The sequence below is a fragment of the Geospiza fortis genome, unplaced genomic scaffold (genome assembly GCF_000277835.1).
Source record: "Geospiza fortis unplaced genomic scaffold, GeoFor_1.0 scaffold237, whole genome shotgun sequence".
Classification (NCBI taxonomy): domain Eukaryota; kingdom Metazoa; phylum Chordata; class Aves; order Passeriformes; family Thraupidae; genus Geospiza; species Geospiza fortis.
In genome coordinates this window covers 5,939,271-5,961,015 of record NW_005054319.1, presented here as the reverse complement: position 1 = coordinate 5,961,015, position 21,745 = coordinate 5,939,271, and the positions used below count along the sequence as shown (strand labels likewise).

Genomic DNA, 21,745 nt, shown 5'->3' with positions numbered 1-21,745 from the left:
CCTGCATTCAGTGTGGGCTGCTGTTTTTAATGGTTTCAGCCTGCTCTAGAGGCTTGGCTGGAAATATTTCTGCATGTAACAGACATCAAAGGCTGAGTTCATTGCCCACAGACAGACAGGTAGGGCCCCCACTGCTTTCCAGTTCCTGCACCTGAGTGCTGTGAGTCTCTGCAGGTCCTGTGCCTGTCAGCCCTTGGATGCATCCCAGGGCACCTCAGTACTGTGTGTCAACTCAAACCTGTTCCCTGTGGTTATGCCATTTTACTTCCAGCTCAGGCTTTTTTGCATCTCTTCAAAAGCATTACTTTGAAGAAAATCAGGGTTTTGTTCTAATGATTACAGATGAACTTTTGGAAGAAGTATTTTGGTTTTAGAGAAGCTCTGCTGCATTCCCCCTTCCCTTCAAGTGACACCTGTACACGAGAATAGTGGAGTCATTTTTATAGCCTTTTATTAGTGTGTAAGCACATCCATGGTGCATATAAAACTGTAACAGTTGACTTAATTTGAACAAATGATATTTTTCAGTAAGTGATTAAAAAGGCACTTCCACCTTGTGAATTGTGCATCAGGGGTGTAGTAACCAGGAGAAAACCCTATATTAATTGAATACTCAAAATAAAAGTTTAAGAGAAGATTAACTGACCAATGCCTTTTTTCCCCCTGCAACAATCTCACAAATCCTCTGTAGACCGTTAAAAATCCCCACCTTTTCAAATATGCTTCATGGTACAAAAAGTTTTGGAGTACTTTTAGTGTCAATCTATACATTGGAGACAAGGCAGTTGTGCTTTTATCTGTCAGAGGAGTGGGTGTATGTGACCTTGACACTAAGAGTAGACTTATACAGTGCTAAATATTGTCCTCCCTCCCTCCCCTTGCTGCAGTGCAATTTTTGAAGCGTGTTTATTCACTGGCTTTTGTTCCATTGAAATCTCCATCTCTTGCATCCATTTCGTCATCGCCTCCATCTATTGCATTCTCAATTACTCTTCTGCCTCCAGATCTACGGGGTGGGGCAAAAGATGTTGGCTCGTTTCCCCTCCTGCAGCAAGAGGGGAGAAAAATAGAAAAAAGAAAATCAGGTGCTAGGTCATTTGGAATCCTCACAAATAACTAGAGTTTTGTAACAGGACCTGTGGGGCTCATGGTTCTAAATGCAGAAAAGCCAAGAGCTGTGGGCCTTTAATCCACTTTCTGTCCTGTAACTTGTAATTTGTGAACAGGCTGAGACTCCCAATTGCTTGGAAATTAGATTGGTTTCCTGTTCTTGTGCCTGTGTCCTTTTCGTCCTCTAAACATCAGCCCCAAATCACCCCCACTCTTCCCTTCATTTCATTGTTTTCCCCTAAGGGAACTGCAACTGAAGGTACTTGAAAGGAGTGAAAAAGAGAGTGCTCATACACCACAGCAGAGGAGTGTTCCTCTGGAGGAGCACACAGAGCAATTTGTACAGAATTTCTGCCCACCAGTTCCTGCAGGGCCTGGGGCAGTGCTGTGGATGGCAGCAGACATTTCTGAGCCCACAGTGCACAGGCTGCACTGGTCAGAGCACCACAGGTGCTGTGACAGGTGTGACACCCAGGTTCTCAGTCACTCCAATCTCTTTCCCAGCACAGAGAGGAAACAGTCATTGCTTTGGAGCTGTTGAAACCCAGGGACTGATGCTTAGCAGTGCAAGTGTCCTACAGGAAATGCTTTTCCCACTTTATCCCCTTTTCCTCTCCCATCTCCCTCCCATCCCCATATATTTCATAGGCACATCCCAAGGCAGGGACATTTTGGTCCTCAAGGTTAATTTTTGGGGAGGTGTGAGCAAGTGAGACAGACAATGGGTTTGTCCCATGGCCTCCATTGCTAATGTGCTGTAAAGCATTTCAGTTTTGTGACATGGCCTCTCACTTGCCCCATTAAGCAAACCTTTGTAAAGGCTTGAGACCACAGATATAAGCAATAAAATCAATTCATGATTACTGGCATTGTGCCAAAAATACTAATTTGGTGGTAAATAGATCCAAGACTGCACTTTTGGGTACAGCAATCATGCGTAAATATTTAAAGGCTTGTCTTGTCCTTGCAAAAGACTAAGCCAGTGCCCTTTCTGAAGCAGCTATTTAAGTCCAAAGTTCAGTCCTCCATATGCGGGAAGAGGGTAGGAACGTTGGCTGGACTAACTTAGTTCAGAGGCATGAATCTGCATTTCCAAGATGGAAATGTGACATGTAGTCTGTTTTCCACAATTCTGCCCTTAAACTTACTTCAGTGTGAGCAGGCAATTAGCTAGCTAATAAAGCTTCATGTAAGACTTGCTGATAATTAACCATGGTTGTGTTCTGGTGCTGATGGCATGTGTTGAACACAGGGGTGTGTAATTTCTGTCCTGGTGTGTGCTTGGCAGGGTCTAACAGCAGGGTCTGTTATTTTACAGTAGCAGAGATTTGTTATTTAGCAAATAAGTTCTAATTAGGTTAATAAATTTGTTAATTTTTATTAAGCTGGAAGAGCTCTCCACCCCCTTGGACTTGTGTTGTCTGTGGACTTGGTTACCCACAAGTCATTTGTGCTGCAGTAATTCACTGAAGTGCTGTGAGAGAACGTGGGACTGGAGGGAATAACAGCAAGAGTCTCACCAAATTGTGCACTAGAGTTTTGGCCACAAAGTGAACTCCTTATCATACACTAACTACTTATTAAACTGTTGCAGTATGCATAAACTTACCAGTTCTTTAAACTGGTATTGGCCCTGTCGATAAATACCTCTTATTTATATCTGTTCCTCTTCAAGAAGTTTATGTGTTTGATAACATTCAGGTGGTCATTGGTATTAGTACCTTTAGAACAATGTGTGTATCTGGGGTGAGCCTTCAGCACCAGTGTTTGCTCAGCACCTCTGTATTTAGTCTGCCTTTGAACTGGTGCTGCTGGAGTGGTGCTTGAGTAACAGTCTGACTGGAAATATTAGGCTGACTAAAAGGCACATGCAAGGACAAGACATCATCTTTAAATATTTGTGTATTCACAGCAAAATCCAGCATATGTAAAATAGAAAGAATACAAATATTACAAGGCAATAGCTCTTTATTTTTCACAGTGCAGGTATTATTCCTGTGTCCAAAGAATGTGCTGATAAGTATAACATAATGCTGTGCTAGGTTACAGTGTCAGCTTTAATGTCTGTGTCCGTGCTCTATGTTTTAATACAGTAGACAAGCAATGTAATGTCTGTAAAACAGCTGTAAAAGCCTCAGTAATAACTCTGTAAGCAATACAGGCACAGAGTGCTACGTAATGAAAGACAAAGCTTTCTCTTTTGTCTGTGATTGTGTGGTGTGTGATAAATCACATGCAAGTACGGTCTTCCCAAATCTCAGGTGCATTAGATGGGCTCTTACCTTAAGTCAGCATTACAGTAGGCACAAGAAATACTGTGAAATTCTAATGACATGCTGTGACACTCCATATTCATTAGTCCTTTTAATCAATTTTACTAATCAATGGTGTATTTTATTTGAAAAAAACTTACTTTTCATGGCAGTGCACAAAGATGATGTGCAAAAAAAAAAAACCATGCAAAAAAAATCAGAGTACTTGCTTAGGTACTCTGGTGGTAGAGCTTGTGAGAATGCAACATTGGTAAGTCTATGTCAGTACATAACCTACTTGTAAGAAAGATGTATCACTGATAAACAGCTGATGGTAGCTAAATTATTGTAATATTTGTCTTTTTTGATAAAACAGATTAATGCCAAGATATCCAAGCCTTCACAGTTTGCAGAAACCTCACATAATTTTAACCAGGGCCAAAGAAAATGGAAATTTGTGCAATACAAGCTAGCTGCAAAGTTGAAGGCATGGTACCTGCTTAGTCATGCGAAGGTTCCTGTGTCCCTCTGAAACAGAGATAAAGAGTCCTGGGCAGTTAAACTAGGCACATGGTCATGGTCAGAGGTAGGTAATTACTTTTAAATAATTAAACAAAGTACATTACATTTAGATAAAACAAAAATGAGCTATATAGTGATCTATGTAAAAGGGTTGGACACAGCCACTGCTTCATAAAGCAGCCTGCAGCATGTAACTACCCAAGGTGGTGCTAGTGGAAAAGGCTGCTACATCCATAACCCTTCACTTTGAAGGGAATCCACATCCAGGAACACTGAAGCACGTTACTGGTAAGTAGTCTGACAAACTACTTTGAGAACACAGGTAGACTGGTTCTTGTTTTTCATCTGATGTACTGTTGGTCTTAGGTAGAAGGCAAAATTTTATGGTATAGTGATGCAGATAGAGCAATTTCTTTATAACTCGAGTCAGCCTCTTTATTTCAGTGAGCTCGTGTTTTCAAACCCAGTGAGTGCAGAACTTGGGGATGTAGCTGGCTGACAATAGCTTTTATCTTTTTCCCATGCAGTTTTAACAAGAAAATGCAAAGGGATGTTTTAATATTTTCCTTGATCGGATGACACTGAATCCCATAGTAGTGAAGTCCAAAGAGACTTTGGAATAAGATTAATTTAATGTGCTTTGCTTTTTACTGCCTGTGATGTCCAAGACTGGTCACAGTTGTTATGTGTGAGTTGTGCATGTGTGAAAAGCACAAGCATTTCTACACTTTTGTGACTGCTTCTGTACAAATAGATACAGCCATTATATAAGGGGTGTTTTCAAAAGCAACCAAGCCTAATTCTGTTCCGATTGAAGCCAAAAGGATTTTGATTAGAGAAGAGTAAGGCCTGTGCCATGCTATCACAGTTCATCTCAGCTGAAATCCTGAGGCTGCTGCAATCTATGAAATGCACTTCACTCCTGACTTGGGCCTTTTGTTCTGAGTGCTAAGCTTACACAAGGAGTGAGTAACTTCGCAGCATTAGCAGTGCCTGTTCCTCACCTGACAGATTTTTTCCCACTTTTGTAGTTCAACTCTAAATTCCAAGGCTGTCAGTGAGTGGGAAGGGCTTTCCCAAACAAGGGTACTCTACCTGAGCTTGCTTTTTAGTGCTGCAACCTCCCTGCCCAGGGCTTCATTGCTCTCATTGGCTTCATCCAGCTCCCTCTGCAGCTTCCTGCGGTTGGCGTTGATGCGCTGGGACTCTTCCTCAGCCTCCTCCAGCTGCCTTTTCAGCTGCTTGAGCCGTACGTTGCCCTTCTCGGCCTAAAGGGAGATTTCAGAGTAATGCTTTAATTTGTAATACTTTATATTCCTTGTTTTAATTTCATGCTTCCATTGGGAGTTGTACTGAAACATGACCCATATCAAAGATGGAAGCTTATAGCCTGAGAATAACTTTGCTGTGTGGGAGTTCATTTTGCTGATAGCTATTGTATTCAGACACAACCTCATTGTTTCTTTTTCTGAAGAGTCCTACCTCTGATTTTCTGGCGTGCAGATGGATTTGCATTAGATAAAGCTAAAATTTTAATGTAAAATATGTTCAGCCTCTCTATTCATGTTGCACCAAGGGTGTTGTGCACAGTCCTGTATGTTGCTGTGCCGTCAGACTGTTTTATCTGGCTGATTAACAAGGACTTGTGCTTTGGCACTTGATGTAGCGTGGAAGAATTGTATTGTCCCATCTGTTAGTAATGGACTTTGGCTCTCCCAGCACAGAATCTAGGCAAACAGTCTGCTTTCCAGAAAGGCATTTGCTTGAGACACAACATAGCATCTTCCTTTCTTAGGGCAAAACCTAAAAACTCCTGTGCCTTCACCTAAGAGCCTTGTGACAGTCTGTACCTGATCTTTGTACTGCTCTGCTTGCTTCCTCTCGTCCTCCACCTGCAGCAGTGCATCCTTGAGCTTCTTGTCCTTCTGGCGCAGCGTCTTGGCCGCTGCCTGCTTGTCTCTGCAATGACAGGGCAGTGTTTGGTGATGTGGAAACTCTGTACTCTCCACCTGCCTTGGGCTTGTGGTTCATGAAATCAGCACCAAGGACCCCTGTGTTAAAGGTCCTACTGAATTTAACAGGTGAATTTGAATTCTAAGGAAAACTTTAAGGCATATTCTTCTGAGCAAAACAAAACCAAATATATGTCTCTGCTGTATGCTAGAGGTGCTCCAGGAGATGTGTTCTGAAACACATGGTGATTTCCTGAAGGAATAATCCAACAAATGTCCAGTGTGTTATGGCAATTAACCTGGCAGAGTCATAGGACAGTTACTCTAAAATGTAGGGGAGCAGATCCTTGCTTATGGTACCAGTAGAACTTTACAGCAATAAAATGGATCTTAATCAGAAACTGTAGCTACTCCAGTTACTTGCCATATGTCTCAGAAATGTTAAGTGAGAGACTTCACCAAGTTTAGTGGCACTGACAGCCTGCTGACACAAATCCTGCTTGCCTTTGTTTATTTTCTGTCTCATTAACTGGAACAATAAATGGACAGTGGTGCCCTCAGGAGACCAGTACCTGGCTTCCTGTTCCAATTGCTCTTCGAGAGAAGCAATTTTGGCCTCCAGAGCAGCAATTGTGGCTTTGAATTTGTTCTTCACAGCTCCCTCCATCTCCTGCAGCTTACTCTTTAGCTCTTTGTTCTGCCTCTCCAGTTGCTGCCGGGCGTTTTCGTTCTTCTGTGCAGTTGAGCGCTCTGTTGCCAGCTCATTGTTCAGCTGCTCTGCCTGCAAGGAGGGAAGGGATGCTGTCACAAGTGTTACATGCTTTCAGACAAATGACAGGTGGCAATTTGGGAAGGCAATCCTCCAGATACTCAGAACCACAAGTAGCTTTTGCTGGAATATGAACAGAAAGTGCCGTGTGCTGGAATGAGCTATACCTGCTGTACTGCTTTCCTCATGCGGTCACCCATTGCCTCTATGTTGCCTTGCTCCTCTTCCAGCTCTTCCTCCAGTTGAGCAATTCTTGCCTCCAGGCGCCGTTTCTCATCCTGAAGGCTTGTCCTGGAAATGTAAATTTGAAAAGTGAGTAGTTCTGGCTCTGACCATATGTTATGATTGTATTATGAACTGCCAATAATTCAGAAAAGAACTAGATATTTCAATGGAAGTAGTCATATGTGTGCATGTTGTCTTGTCAAGGGCAGATGGCTGTTGGGAACAGAGCAAAACTTCTCTTGGCAGCATTAGCAGCACATTCAGAGCCTTGTGTGTAATTTGGTGTTTTCCTACCTTCCAGAGGCAGCGCTTGCAAGTTCCTCTGCCATCTCATCTTTCTCCTGGTCTGCTTGTTTGCGAGCTCTTTCTGCAGCAGCCAGGTCCTAGAGAAATGGAAAAAGCAGCATAGTAAGGAAATGAGTAAATGTTCAAGTAGTTATAGCATGATTCAGAGGACTCTAAATTTTCTAAAGCTGGTATGAGATGGGTTGTCTTGTTAACAGAATAAATTCTTGTCATGTCATAAATCCTAGGGAAGTACAATGAAATACACTTTATCCAGCCTGTCAGCGGGTTTCTATTTTATTTGTTTTAGTCACAAGATGGCCATTTAATACAGGTAGGAATAATAGCACTAAGCCCTCAAGAATTTATTGCTATTGAAAACAATTTATGTTGGATCATACAGTTCATTTCCCTTTAAGGCTGGCGATCTGTACTTTCTTCCAAGGTGATTTTTTTCAGCTCAATCTGACTGTGCTCAGATGTACATCCAACAGCTTTAGTGGAGTGTGTGGAGCACATGGAACTTGTTACAAGTTCAGTCCCTAAGACCTGTTAGATTACTTCACTGCCAGTTCTGTTTTGCTACTGAAGGCCATGTGTAATCTTCTTCATTCTGCTGTAGGTTTCCCACTTTACCTCCTGAAGCTGCAGGAGTTCTGCTTCCAGACTCTTTGCTTTCTTCTCATTTTCTCTGGCTGTAGAAAATATTTCTTCTCTGGCAGCCCGTGCATCATCCAGCTCTCGTTGGTAGTCCTTCATCTGAGCCTTGTTGAAAAGAATAACAAATTTGTTACAATTTCAGTTGAAACAAATGTGCATGGAACAGAACACATACACAGTTACATTGTCATAATGCTGCTGAAGTTTTTTTTTTTTTGTAGAGATCTGTTAGCACATATTGGAAAGATCTGAAATGCTATTCCAAGGAGGGCAATGCTTCCACTTGAACACTGCATCTTTTGTAATGCCTATTGTCCTCTGAATATTTGAGTACATGTAGAGTCTTAATGTTTCTGATTAAGAAAATTTTTGTCGTTTAGTTGTTAGCATGTGACAGAACAATTGATATGGAGGTTTAAAATATAAACAGGAACATGATAATTCAGAGACAACCTGATTTCTGAACAGTCTTTTATGCTCAAGAGTCAAATGTTAGAACCCAGATTGAAGCCCTGTAATAGATTTTATCTTATAGTCCTTTCTCTTCATGTGACTCTTAGTTTTCCTTCATATGGGTAAGTCAGTAGCAGATGAGTGTTGGCTAGAGAATTCTGGAAGCTCTCTACCATGATGAAATCTAAGATTTTAATAATTTGCCCTGTGAATTTTTCCACTGTCATTCAAACTGAGCATTCAAATGATGGTATTTGAATGTGGCAGTCTAGTTAAAATTCCCCTTCTGACCAATCATCTGTAATGGGCATCAAGCTCTCAAGTGTGTCACCTAACTTCTGTATTGTGGCTGTACAAGACACAGCGATGGGAAAAACTGTCTTTTTGGGGTTGCTTACCTGTAATTTGCGAAGCTGTTTGATGGCTTCTTCCCGACCTTTGTTGGCAGAGTCAGCCTGGCTCTCCAGGTCCTTAACATCCATCTCCAGCTTCTTTTTGGCAGCAGCTGCCAGGGCACGTTGCTTCCGCTCATCTTCCAGTTCAGTTTCATATTCATGGAGCTGATCATTAAGGAAAACAAGGTCAGTTTAGCAAAGTCCTTGGAGACTCTTAAACACTATGTCTGAATAGTTTATACAGACCCCATATCTCTGTTAACTGTGACTTCCCTGGCAGTTAAAACAGATTTCCATTTTGTCCCAAAGTTAAAAGTTTTTTAAAGGACTCAACAATGGGTCCTGTATTCATGGAAATATGTGTTACAAGATGATGGCTACAGCAGTTGTCCTTGCTGTCCCAACACTTCTGTACAAATAAGATTTATCCTGTTTTCATCTCCAGTGCTTTTGTATGCATCCAGTGTACCTTGGGAATGCAGATCTATTAGAAGGTTTTTTTTCACTTGCACTGAGAATACAGGGAAGGTTGTTCTGACTGTCAGAACCACCTGACTGTATATCAATATAGTATATGTTTTATACTATATTGATTGTAGAGTTAAATAGCTACATTTATTGGTAACTGTGCATCTGCTGCTGAAACAGGGACCCCCCCCCACCTTCTTTAGTACAATAACCCTTTTTTCCTTCTTCTTGTTTTTTTTTTAAATCACTATATTCAAGGAAATGTGATGCTTTTTTTTCATTATAGTTAGTGAGGTGCTTTAATAATGGCACTAGGTTGGGGCCTTTCAGCTGGCTTGGTTAGATATTTACAAAGGCAGTAGTTGGGAATGGTACCTGTCTGAGGAGCTGTCTTTTCTTCTCCTCATTCTGTTCATCTCTGGCTTGTAAATCTCTTTCAAACTGGCCTTTCAGAGCCTGCATGTTAACTTCCAACCTGAGTTTGGCATCTTCTGCAGCCTGTAGCTCATCCTCCAGCTCTTCTAATTGTGTCTTCATCTCTTCTACTTGCTGTTCCAGGGTCCGTTTAGATTTCTCCAATTCATGGACCTTTCAAGCAATGAGAATTTAATAGATTTGTTATGAGAAATAAGCATAATTCTAATTATACACAGTATACCTGCAGTATAGACCACATTTGAAACTATCAGGTATGGACAATCAATCAACTAATTTACACTGAAAATGCTAAATTAGTTTTATTTTGTACTTGCAAAACTGTCTTAAAATAAGGTTCTCTTTATCCCAATCTTTCATTTTTCATCTAGTCAAATATCATAATTTAATTTATTTAGTATTAGAAGTAATATAATCATATATTTGTAATAAAAGAAGTGATTGGCAATGCACAAGTGGAAATTTGCTGCAGTTATGTAGGTAAATATAAGCCAGATGGCAGAGTAAAATATAACTAATAAAATAAGATTTGCAGAGTTTACCATTTCAAAGAAGTGTAATAAACTAATACATTATTTAGAAATCAGTTAGAATCTTCTTCATGCTTGAAGTTATGTTAAAAATAAACATAGCTTACAGTTACTTTGCCAAGTCCCTTGAAAGTTTGGTCACAAATGGAACAACCTTTGAATTTTGTATGAAATATCTGATCTTGCTGAATGGATTTGTGTTCTGCAGAGAATTTCCCACACTGGAAACAATTATATCTTCTTTTAGCTGCTATTTTAAGTTATTGTTGTGGAGATTGTTCTAAGGCCAGAACTTACATTCTTGCCAACATCATCTTTGGAGCTAACAAGATCTTCCATTTCAGCTTTCAACATTTTGTTTGTTCTCTCCAGTTCTTCTTTGGCTTCCAAAGCCTCTTCAAGTGCTCGGGCCAAGGACAGAGCCTTTGTTTCCTTTTCTCTAGCTTCAGCTTCTGCTCTGTCCCTTTCATCTGCATATTTTGAGGAGATGTTCTTCTCTTCAGCTAGCATCTGTGAAAAGGTAGTGTCAATACAGGAGGTCATTAGAAACAGGCTTTTCTATTGCAGCTGTTTTGTCAGTTGTTAATGACAGAGAAAAACCTCTGCTTTTGATAAAGGCATATAAATACAAAATTAAACATTTCTTGTATAATTAAATTTTAGTTAATTTTTTTGTCCCTGTGTCCCAATGGACACACTGTGAGTTCTAGACACCTGATAACACAGCAAGGGAAAATCTAAAGTCCATACCTGGTCAAACTTCTTCTGTTTCTTCTCCAGGTTAGAGACCAGCTGACGCTGGTTGTCCAAGTCCACCACCAGGTCATCCAGCTCCTGCTGGAGTCTGTTCTTGGTTTTTTCCAGTTTGTCATAAGAAGCAGCCTTTTCCTCAAACTGTTGTGTGAGACTTTCAATTTCTTTCTGAAGTTTCTTTTTGCCTTCTTCCATGAATTCTACTGTGGTGGTAAATTCCTGTATCTTCTTCTTAGAGTCAGAGAGCTGGAATTTGAATTCAGAGGACAAATCTTTGTAGCTGTGACAACAAAACTTGGCAGAGAGACAAAAACTTGGCCAGAAGACAGCTAAGACCTGAAGCTTTTCTAGTCTGACCTGTGTGAAGTTGGTGACAGTCACCTATCACCCAGCCTTCATAAAATGAGGCAGAGCACAGCCCTAGGATGCACATACAGGACTTGTGTGCAAGACTATGTGTGGAGCTACCTTGCATTTGTACCTGTCCTAGGGATGACATTTTAAAGGACAGGGGGACTGCTGCCTGCATTGTGGAGCACCACTGGTGCCATCTGGGCTAACAGCACAAATTCCCTGAAGGTCTGTGTGCTGTGCCAGGATAATTCTACAGATCCCCTGCAACTACCAACACAGCTCTCAGTGATGGAGCTAATGATTTAATTATGGCACTGATACCTGTATTGTCAGTGTTGAAATATGTCTCTCCACATTTTGTTTTGCTTCTATTTCTTCATCCAACTGCTCCTGCAAGCTGTTCTTGTCATCCTCCAACTGGCGGAGCTTGGTGGACACATTGAGCTTCTGCCGCGTTTCTTCCTGAAGCAGCTCCTGCAGTCACCACATCAATTGGCAAGACAGTCATTAGTTTCGGTCTTTTTATTGTGCATTTTATGAATACTGTAGGTGAGCTGATCTTGGATGCGAGTTTACCTGTGTATCTTGTAGCTGAGATCCTAAGGATGCAACATCTTTGGTCAATTTGATATTTTTGCTTTCTGCTTCATTGAGCAAACTGGTGACATTTTCAACCTCCACCTGTAAGATGCCACAGAGAATAAACTCAGTTATTTTGCAAAGCTTCAAAATCTTCCTTAAACTTTAGTTTCCCTAGATTTGTCTGAAATCTTATCTAATGCCCTTTTTGCCTAGTTTACCATAGCATTTACTATGCTATATCTAGTCATATTCATAAAGCAATAATAGTATGTTCCTTGCAATGAACTACAAAGGAGAATGGGGATTTTGATAGATTTTCCTTCCTCTTCCCAAGTTTGACAGAAGTTGATGCATTTGATTATATTTTCTTATTTATCCACTAGCTTAAAATAATAAAGCAAAGCTTACTGTAGCTATGAATAAGATGTAACAATAAGCTTGATTACTATATCTGGACATTGAACATCTACCAGAGAACCATTTAAAATGATCTTTGGTTATTTCTTGAACTGTAGCTAAGTGAGCATTCTCCTTTTGTTGTCATCTTTTCTGAGCACACGTGTTTAATAGCTGTCTAATACATTTCCAAAAGCCGCACACCTGTCAATCTTCCCCACCACCCAAAAATGAACAAACAGAAAGAAACTGTCAGATCTGCATCATGGTCACTGAATCAGTGATGGCATTACAGACTGCAGCACATACAGAAGGGTGGCGAGACTAAAAGCTCCCAGTTCCATGAGATGGAGTGGTTGTAGTTGATTAATTGTGTGATAATTAAGGTAGGAGTTTAAGGTGACAAAAAATGAGCATTTTGGCTGCAGGGCTATAATTCCTCTAGATAAACTGGGCTTCTCAGTCCCACGGTGTCACAGCAAAGCATCAAACTCCTTCCTACCTGTAATTTATGGACTTTTTCATTGAGTTCTGTCCGAACACGCTCTCCCTCGGTGTATTTGGACTGTAAATCCTGCAGCTGTACTTCCAGCTTCTTCTTCTTGTGCTCCACATCTTGTTTGGCCTGATTCAGGCTCCTGACTTCATTAGCCAGATCAGCATTGTCTTTCTCCAGTGACTGTTTGGCCTTATCCAAGTTTGCTTTAGCCTACAAGCATGTGAAGAAGTGAATAAATAAAGATGATTTTTAGGAGAAAATTGTGTTATCTAGGGGGTGGTTTTCAGTGAGATGGATTTCTGTTTACCCGTTTAAATTGTTCCAGCTGCTCTGTGAGCTCTTCCACAGCCTGAGTGTGTTTTTGCCTCATCTCCTGGACCTGGGCTTCATGGGTTCGAGTCTCCTCCTCCAGGGCTCTCTTCAGCACTGTGACCTCCTGCTCACGCTTTGCTCTGGAAGGTGACACACATCAGTGGAGCAGCAGCAAAGAGCATTCCAGCCCTACTGCAATGCCAGTGGGCAGTATTGAACTGAGCTTGGGGACATTCCTTTTTGCCCCTTTTGCTACATATCCATACCTGAGCTCCTGCTGGGTGGCTGTGGTATCCAAAGTATCCTCAAGCTCTGTCTTAAGAGCCTCCAGCTCTTCACCGAGGTCTCTCTTTTGCTTTTCTGCTTTGTTTCTTGCAGCTTTTTCAGACTCCAAGTCTTCCTGGAGATCAGAAATTACAGATTCCAATTCACGGATCTTCTTCAGGGCGTTGTTCTTCTGAGTAGTTTCATCTTCAAGCCTTTTTGACAAAAGAGTGTTTCATTTTAGAAATTAAAAAAAGTAATAACTATTTCACTTTGAGGAAGTCAGTATACACTGAAGATTTATAAGTTATGTGCAAGAAAGTGCCAATGAAAGGGAGGCTGATGCAAAAAGGATTAGACAGCTGTACTTTAGCTGGATGCAGTGTCTGGAGATGCTAATCAGTTGATCCAGGAAATAAATTTTGGTTTAGTGTTTTCCCTCTTAAATTTATACAAAAAATCCACTGAGATTCTGGAGTGAATCAAGATCAGACTCTTAATTAATTTTTGTCTATTTCCTATGAATTAGATTGTTACATTTCATCATACTTGACAGCACTGCCCTTGCCTATGGGAAGAGCAGTTTTCATTGATACCTGAGGGTAATTTAATAAAATAGATTATTTGTCTATGGACAAGCAATAGCATAATTACTTTTCACAAAAGGACATTTGGAAAATGGGGTAGCACATGGAGGGGATGAACTGAGAGATGAGATTCATGGCTGGAACTTCTCAGTGTCTGGGAAGGGGCAAGATAAGTTCCAGCCTGGGCTTTCCACCGTGTGCAGACCCAGGAGTGAGTACCTGGCCAGAGCAGCCTGCAGCTCTTCCTCCTTCTTGGCCAGTTGTGCCTTCAGGTCAGCAATTTGTGCCTGGAGCTCTGCAATCTGCTCATGCAGATCATTTGCCTCCCCTTCCAGCTTCCTCTTAGCTTTGTCCAGTTCTTGTCTGCTCTTCTCTTCCTTCTTCAGCCGCACTGGAAAGGGAGGGATTTTGGTCACCAGACTGTGGTAGTGCCAGGAGTCCTTAATCTGATCTCAAACTCAGGCAGCAAATGCTTCTGGCCTCCAGTGTGGCCATGCATTTAACTACAGATCACTGTGTTTTTGGAGCAAGATGCAATGCCTTATTTCTAGCCATCCTGAAGAATAATTTCTTTATCTTTCTTTCTCTAACATAAGCATTTTTTTTGCCTCATTTTTCTCTTTACTTTTTTAGATATAAGGAATAAAAGGTTTCTGTTGTTTGGCACCATGGCTTTGGTGATTATCACCAAACTGGGTTCAGCATAAAAAGTTTGGAAATACCCCACACATTTTTAAAAAGTTCTCTCCAGATTCTGTTGAGGTTTTTTTGTTCTGTGCCAAGGAAAAAGAAGAAATTCTACAAAACCCCCGATAAACTATTGTTCATGTTACCTTCAAGTTCAGAAATCATGGATTCGTGTTTGTTCTTGAGCTTTGTAAGATTTTTGGCTTTTTCTTCTTCTTCTGCAAGATTTGTTGTTAGATCACTTATTCTTTCCTCAAGTTGTTTTCTTTCCTTAAGAAAAATAAAATATTTCTGTTAGCAAACATGTCTGTCATTGGTGATCAAAAATCAACTCTCTGCCAACCAAAAATGTCCAACAGACTGTCCTTTTATGCTGTATTTCTTGAGATTGTAGTGATACATTTCAATTATTCAGTTACAGAGGAGCTATGGAGGGGTGTCTATGACTTCTATGTTCTCTAAGCTGTTGTTCTTAGAATCTTGTGCTCTCTCTGATGGCTGCTAAGTGCAGGGCCCAGTTTATAGGAGCAATCCCTTTTAAAAAGTACTGGAAGACATTCTTACCTTCCAGTTTTAATCATGAAGTTTTGTTGAAATTAGTTGCAAACCAAGAGAATTACTTAGTCCGCTCTTGGGTAAGAAGACATGTCTTCCACTGATTGTGCATGACTGCTGTAAATATTTTGCATGAAAATATTGTTGCTACAGCAGGTCTCAAACAGAGTAGTTTTACACAATTTTGGATTGTTCAAACAAGCACAGGAAAATGATCAGAAATGCATTTGATACAGGCAGGACTGATGGTCTGGTGTAACTGTGCATCCATGAGATTAGATAGCCAAGCGTATTCCTGGTGTTCTAGTGGAAGAGAAGGTTTTCTCTCAACTTTCACTATTTTCAGAGTAAGAAAGTGGACCCAGAACTCACCTTGCTTAGCTTGTTATTCTGATCTTCCATCACCAGAATATCATCTTCCATTTTCTTTATCTTGCTATCTGCTGCTACTTTTTCAAGTTGCAGTTTCTGCCTTGCAGCTTCTTCTTCTTCCAGCTGTTCCTCAAGGTCCTTTAGGGGGGAAAAAGAAACCCACAAAACATGAATTCTAGAAATAAAATACTACTTCTACAGTTCTTAAAAATGCTTAATGTTTATTACTGCATGTTGTAAACTTTGTTGTTTTTATTAAGAACTAGACAATCTGTAATACTTGACAACATAGAAGGAAAGATTTTTGATGTTTTAGAGAAAATATTAGGGTGAAGATGAGGAAGAGGACTCTGGAGGAAAGAGCATCAATTGATTGTCCTTCAGTAGCACAGATATATATCCTACAGCAAGCACTGTCTTAGGATCTGAGGTTTTCCTGTCTCTGTTTGACCCAGTGAGATCCAAGTTATTTGTCACTTATCTCTCCTTACCAGCATTTGTTGTTGCATCTTTTTCTTCTCTGCCTGCAGCTGCTGGCTGCGCTCCTCCTCCTCCTCAATCCTGGCTTCCATCTCATGCAGGACTTCTTCCAGCTCTTGTTTCTTAGCAGCTAAACGGACTCTCATCTCCTCAGCCTCAGCATACAGCTCAGTTTCTGCCTGAAGCTGCTCTGCCAGGAGGTTCTTCTCTTCAACAAGCTGCACAAATAAAATGGAGAGGAGGTTATGCTTGGAGTGCAAGTTGGTTGTTCTACTGGATGTTCCTGGGGTACGGGCAGGCAGCTCTACCACACATTCTTGTATGGATGTTGGGCCTTTACTGAAGTGATTGGGAGCTTGTCTGCACTGACCTTCTGCTCTGGACCATTGCTATGAAGACAATCACAAGTGCAAAGGAGAGAGACACCTTTATTATAACAGTTTCTAGACATGGTAAAAGAACAGCTAGTGTTTCCCAGCAGCTCAGAGCTGTAAATCACCTGTGAGTGTTTCTGTTCCAGCTCCTTCAATTCACTCTCTGCTTTTTGTTGTCTTTCCTTAGTTTTTTGTAGCTCTTCATCCTTGGCCTGCATTTCTTCCTCTTGGCGGGTGACTTGCAGCAGTGGTTTCACCTGGAAATGGAAAGGTTTTTTAAGAATGTTTCCTGTCAGTATTTGTGTTGCTGAGCATGGTGCTTCAAGGACTGACTGGCACTAATGGTAGTGCTGTCATTGCTCAAGACTGGATAGATACTGTCCAGCCAAGCTTGATGGGAACATTTTTAAAGCTCCAAGCCTCAGCAGTGTTGCTCTTGGCTGTCTCTATGTTAATTCCTGGGGCCTTGTGAGCACCTCTGCCTCTGATAGAGTCACTTTTGAAATGTGTCCAGGCTTATTTTCATCTCTTGATAATGTACAAAAGCTACATCTGCATGGGAAGGCAATGTGCACGCACAGCTGTGTGTTACTGCCTGTTTCTGGTTGCAGAGGAGATTGCTATCAATCCAAGTAGGAAAAGTTTTCTGAATCCAAACTGAAGGCCATTCTTGAAACACCCAAGCCTCTTTAATAGGAAAATAGACTTAATTTGCATGGGTTCCCAGCAGGAAGATGTTTAGTGTCCCAGTTAGGAATTCCCAAGCTACTTGGTTCCCCTTAGATACATCACTCTGGATGTTTGGAAAATTCCATTTTACTCAGTGTTCTCATTATCCACCCCTGTGAAATTATTTCATGTTGTGGCAATTAAAAAAGTCTCCAAGCATGCAAATGAATTTCTGCCTTTTTATGAATTTCTGCCTAAAAAGATTGTTTTCTTTTCAAATTAGAACCAGCTTTAATGTTAATGGCATTGTGGAACTATCCAGGGTATCTCTAACCCCAAATTTTGTGAAACTAATGAGGCTCTTGCCACCAGCTGCAATGGGCTTTGGAACAAGGCATGTGCCTGAAAAGATGTACCCTGGTATCATGTGCATTTAATTTCTTTTGGAAAACTGAGGAGAGATTTACTGATAGCAGTCACTCACTTTAGTAAACAGTCTCCACCACTGCCAGTTCCTCAGCTTCAGGTAGGCAGCACAATTTCTTTGGATAACCTTCATTGCAGTCAACTGTTGCTGTCTCTTGGCAAAGGCTCTGTGATTAAAAACACAAAGCAAATTGGTTCAGTCTGAGACTAGAAGGTGTTTGCAAGGTACACACATTAAGCAAAGAAACTCTGGCATGAGACTCTGCTGATGAGGCACATGGTTTGGGGAGTCTGGCACAAATTCTTTTGTTGCTTTAACAGTGCCCGTGCTTTCCTGAGGAAGGGTGATAGCTCTGGTTAGCTGTCTGATATTTTATTTTAGTTTTTGGCTGTTTGCATTCCAGGGGTAGGCACAGATGTATAGATCTAGTTCTGTGTGTGAACACCTTTCCAGAGTACACAGGCACTCAGATATTGCACTGATTATCATTCTTGAGACATATTTTTTGGAAAGCCTTGATAGTATGCAGATAAAAAAGGCATTATTGTTGATAGTTTTGTGGCGTACATTAACTGAGATCATGCTAGATGATCAGTGCTCCACACTGAAGCTGTGGAAGAAATTATTTTATGTTTTATAGATGCCAGGGGTGCTGCTACTTGTAGTGCATATGACTCCAGTAACAGCTTAGAATGCTCCTTTCCTGCTGGTATCAACACATAGATGTTTAAATGATGGGTCATTGTCTCAGCTTATTGTACAGAGGGGTGTGAGCAGCCTCACAGTGTAACTGCTTCCCTGTAATTACACTGATCAGACTTTTCTGGGCTGGAGGTGAAACCTTCATTGGACACAAGCTCTAATGCAATATAACTAATAATGAAATGTCTCAGTAGCTTCAGTTTGTTCTATGGAACACTAAAGGCCCCTCCAGATACTCTGCTGCAGAAAACATTCTATTTGTCAGCATATATTCTTACTTTCTTGCTAGGTAGCCTCTGGACATGGCCTGGAAGGTGATAATAACATCTGTGATCTTCAGGTCTCTCTCTTCTTCCAGGTGAGCCAGAACACCAGTTCTGAAGAAGATTTTACTCTGTCCAATTCTGTACAAGTTGGGATCAAGCTCTAGTGCTTTCATCTGGAGGAAAACAGGGAGATTTTTTAACTCCAGTGCTGAGGTTTAGGGTACTAAAAATCACTTCTCATTTCTGTACAGTCTCAATGCTTTTATATAAAAAGCATAGGACTGATTATAATAAATCAAAAATGCTTTCCTCACCATGAGTATGCAAGCCTGCTTCCCGTCCATGAATCCTTTAGGAATGGCATGTGCAGCAAGAATTTCATATCTGCCAAAAGATGCTTATGTTAGGGAGGCTGAAACACACTGGGTGGTTTGGTACAGACAGACAGACAGGAGCACAGCCCTGCTAAGGGCAGAGCTGGGGCTGAGGGCTCGTACCGCTGGCGGAACTCCTGGAAGACGATCCTGTTGGGGAATCCCTGGCGGCAGATGCGGATCCCTTCCAGGACACCATTGCAGCGCAGCTGCTCCAGCACTAAATGGGCATCAAGCTTGCCAGACTGAAAAGGGAACAGAAGGTATTTTTAACACAGATTTACAAAAATGTTACCATCCACGTGTCTGTGTTTGAAGACATTGCTCAGCTGTGCCACGTACAGCGAGCAGCTCGACAGGAGTAAATGGCAGGAGTCTGAAAACCGAGCATCTGAAACTTACCCTTTTCTCATGATTTGGAATGATGCAGCGGACAAAGTTGGGATTGGTGTTCCTTAGGGTGGTCATCAGTTTGGTCAGCTGCTCCTTGTAGAGCTGTCCAACAGTACGGAACATGCCTTTCTTGGTTTTTGAGGCACTGGGGAGTGAGCTTTCACTACTCATCTTGGCCATTTGGTCCAGCCCAACAATACGGTCCACTGAAATAGAAGAATGGAACAGTTTAAATAAACTCTCCTTGCCTCACATCGCACTTGTCACTGCCATGGTTACACTGCAGCTTGCCAAAGAGAACAGGTATATTTTTTATGCAATAGAAGCATTCTGACAAATGTACTAGAAGTCCTTCTGGGTAAATAGTCTACTTCTGTCAAAGATGAAAATGTGGATTTTGTTAAGTAGTGACAGAATGGAGCGACTGAATACCTAGAATATATTTTATTATGTCCATGAATTAAATAGAACTCCACAGAACTTACATGAAAGCCTTCATAAAACCTAACAATAACCTCTGCTAAGTGAGGTCTACAATTTTACACGTTCAGCAACACTTTAACAGTGTAATGAATAATTTTTATTTTGTTGCTGAATAATATTAAGGAAATTTTTTGATAGTGCTTAAAACTCTCTAATGAATTTTTTCATTAATGATGTCTTTAGAACACATTATTCTTATGTCTTAGCTCAGTCTCTTCTATGCTTATCACGTTCACACTTGTGTGTTACCAGCAAGGGATGGCTGTCAAAAAGTTCTGATAGGAGTTTCTCTCTTTAAACCCCATCAGTGATTTAGATTTGTGATTCATACCATCCTTCCAAAGGTCTGCTACAAATTTGTCTGAAGACTGGTTCAGCAGAGAGGTCACATTGTCGTTTAGTGGATCCATGTTCTTTGTCAGCCAGGCAGTTGCATTGTAGGTAACCTGCAGGGAACAGTGAGTGCTACATCAAAAATTTTTTCTTGATAAGAAATCTGGAGGTCCAAGAACACAGGGCACTGTATTAACACAAAATCAGACAAATAATGTGCAAAGGTTTCTAGGGTTGAGGGCTGAGTATTTATTCTCACATGTACTGATGTCTTTAAAAAGTCTGCTTGCTAGAAAAGGTTCCAAATCACTTGGATTTTCAATAACCTTAGTGATGGTAATTTTTGTTGTGAGCTTAGCACAACCATGATTTGCAAATCTTATTTCATGTGTTGTGTAATTAAAACACTAAATAAGCACATTTCATAATTAAAGCCATATCTCATCAATGCAGATACCAAAAAGTTTCTCTTTGATCCTTTGGGTATTAAAGAACCAAAGTTCCCTAAGTCAAAATAGCTCAATCTGTCCAGTACCTTTCCTGCATAGTGCATTATACAGAATTCTGTTTTGTCCTTGAGTTGCTTGGGCTTCTGGAATTTGGGATGGTTGCCTTGTTCTTGAATTAGTTTCTCCACAAAGGACGTGTCAGTAGCCTTGGGGAACCAGCACTCTTCATCCAGCAGAGCCAGGACACCAGGAGGGTTGGTCTGCAATGGAAGCGGTGTCAGATCAGAATCATCACAAGCAGAGGCACAGACAGAGCACCACCTTCCTCACCCCTGAGGTTACAGATCCTTCCAGGAAATAAAGGATCTCTTGTTGTACTGACACATAACTGATACCTCTGTAGTATCCCACCTACAGAGAGAGAATCTTACTGGTCTTTCGATCAGCTCAATGCAAGGTTGCAGGTCCAGGCCAAAGTCAATGAAATTCCATTCAATGCCCTCTCGCTGGTATTCCTCTTGCTCCAGTATAAACATTGTGTGGTTGAAAAGCTGCTGAAGTTTCTCATTAGTGTAGTTGATGCACAGCTGCTCAAAGGAATTGATCTGTGAAGAGGAAAGCAGTGAATTTTTAATGTTAGAAAGAGACCTTCAAGAGTGAACTTAAATGACAAGATGGTATTTGCTATTTTGTGTTTCTTTTTGCATATTAAAATAATTAAAATTTAAGGATCTATATGAGTTTAGTCAGCTTGTGTTCCACAGTACCTACCTCAAAAATCTCAAATCCAGCAATGTCAAGGATCCCCAAGAAAGAGGCTCCTTGTCTTTTTGTTTTATCGAGAGCTTTGTTCACGCGAGCCAGGATCCAACGGAACAGACGCTCAAACTTTGCCTTGGCCAAAGCTTCTATGGCAAAGTCTGCCTGGAAAAGGTCAGAGGAGATTGTAAGTGAAAGAAGAAACCCAGTTAACTGTTAATTTCTGTAGAAATGAGACAGAAAACAGATGTTTCCCTTTAGACAAGATATAAGGAGAAATAGAAATTGGAGAAGGGAAAAGAGCTTCAGGAGAGCAGAGCAGAGTGCATGTGGTACCTGCTCTTTGGTCTGAGCTTTCTGGACAACATCTCGTCCGACCTTGATCCTTGGGGTCAGAATAGATCTTGTGAAATCTGTCACATTAATCCCCATCAGGTGGCACACTTTTTGTGCAGCTAGAATAAAAAAAGTGAGATTTTATTTCTGACTGAATTGTATCTTAGCTGGTCAGTAAGTGGGAATATGAGTAGCTCAGCAAGTATGCAGAATTATTTATTTTCCTTTAAAGCTTCTCTATTGTACATACAAGAGATGGCACTATAAAAGTAACATTTGTGAT

At 41.0% G+C, this 21,745-nt stretch overlaps 1 protein-coding gene across 1 annotated transcript in view; it reads right to left on the bottom strand.

The window, feature by feature from the left end:
* Window positions 1-433: 433 nt before the first annotated feature.
* MYH11 (myosin heavy chain 11) overlaps window positions 434-21,745 on the bottom strand; it is a 54,217-nt gene continuing 32,905 nt past the window's right edge. Inside the window, exons 12-42 of the mRNA XM_031056488.1 lie at window positions 21,463-21,581; window positions 21,139-21,291; window positions 20,799-20,972; window positions 20,454-20,627; window positions 19,917-20,031; window positions 19,112-19,308; window positions 18,833-18,954; window positions 18,650-18,719; window positions 18,348-18,508; window positions 17,425-17,533; window positions 16,397-16,528; window positions 15,909-16,115; window positions 15,418-15,555; window positions 14,637-14,760; window positions 14,023-14,194; window positions 13,219-13,431; window positions 12,948-13,092; window positions 12,644-12,850; window positions 11,740-11,844; window positions 11,485-11,637; window positions 10,807-11,055; window positions 10,354-10,566; window positions 9,467-9,679; window positions 8,627-8,788; window positions 7,752-7,880; window positions 7,125-7,213; window positions 6,773-6,896; window positions 6,409-6,617; window positions 5,735-5,843; window positions 4,980-5,152; window positions 434-1,045 (exon numbers count right to left, since the gene is read on the bottom strand). Of these exons, the coding sequence (XP_030912348.1) occupies window positions 907-1,045; window positions 4,980-5,152; window positions 5,735-5,843; window positions 6,409-6,617; window positions 6,773-6,896; window positions 7,125-7,213; window positions 7,752-7,880; window positions 8,627-8,788; window positions 9,467-9,679; window positions 10,354-10,566; window positions 10,807-11,055; window positions 11,485-11,637; window positions 11,740-11,844; window positions 12,644-12,850; window positions 12,948-13,092; window positions 13,219-13,431; window positions 14,023-14,194; window positions 14,637-14,760; window positions 15,418-15,555; window positions 15,909-16,115; window positions 16,397-16,528; window positions 17,425-17,533; window positions 18,348-18,508; window positions 18,650-18,719; window positions 18,833-18,954; window positions 19,112-19,308; window positions 19,917-20,031; window positions 20,454-20,627; window positions 20,799-20,972; window positions 21,139-21,291; window positions 21,463-21,581 (4,799 nt within the window). The 3' untranslated portion in view covers window positions 434-906. The remainder of the gene's footprint in view (window positions 1,046-4,979; window positions 5,153-5,734; window positions 5,844-6,408; window positions 6,618-6,772; window positions 6,897-7,124; window positions 7,214-7,751; window positions 7,881-8,626; window positions 8,789-9,466; window positions 9,680-10,353; window positions 10,567-10,806; window positions 11,056-11,484; window positions 11,638-11,739; window positions 11,845-12,643; window positions 12,851-12,947; window positions 13,093-13,218; window positions 13,432-14,022; window positions 14,195-14,636; window positions 14,761-15,417; window positions 15,556-15,908; window positions 16,116-16,396; window positions 16,529-17,424; window positions 17,534-18,347; window positions 18,509-18,649; window positions 18,720-18,832; window positions 18,955-19,111; window positions 19,309-19,916; window positions 20,032-20,453; window positions 20,628-20,798; window positions 20,973-21,138; window positions 21,292-21,462; window positions 21,582-21,745) is intronic.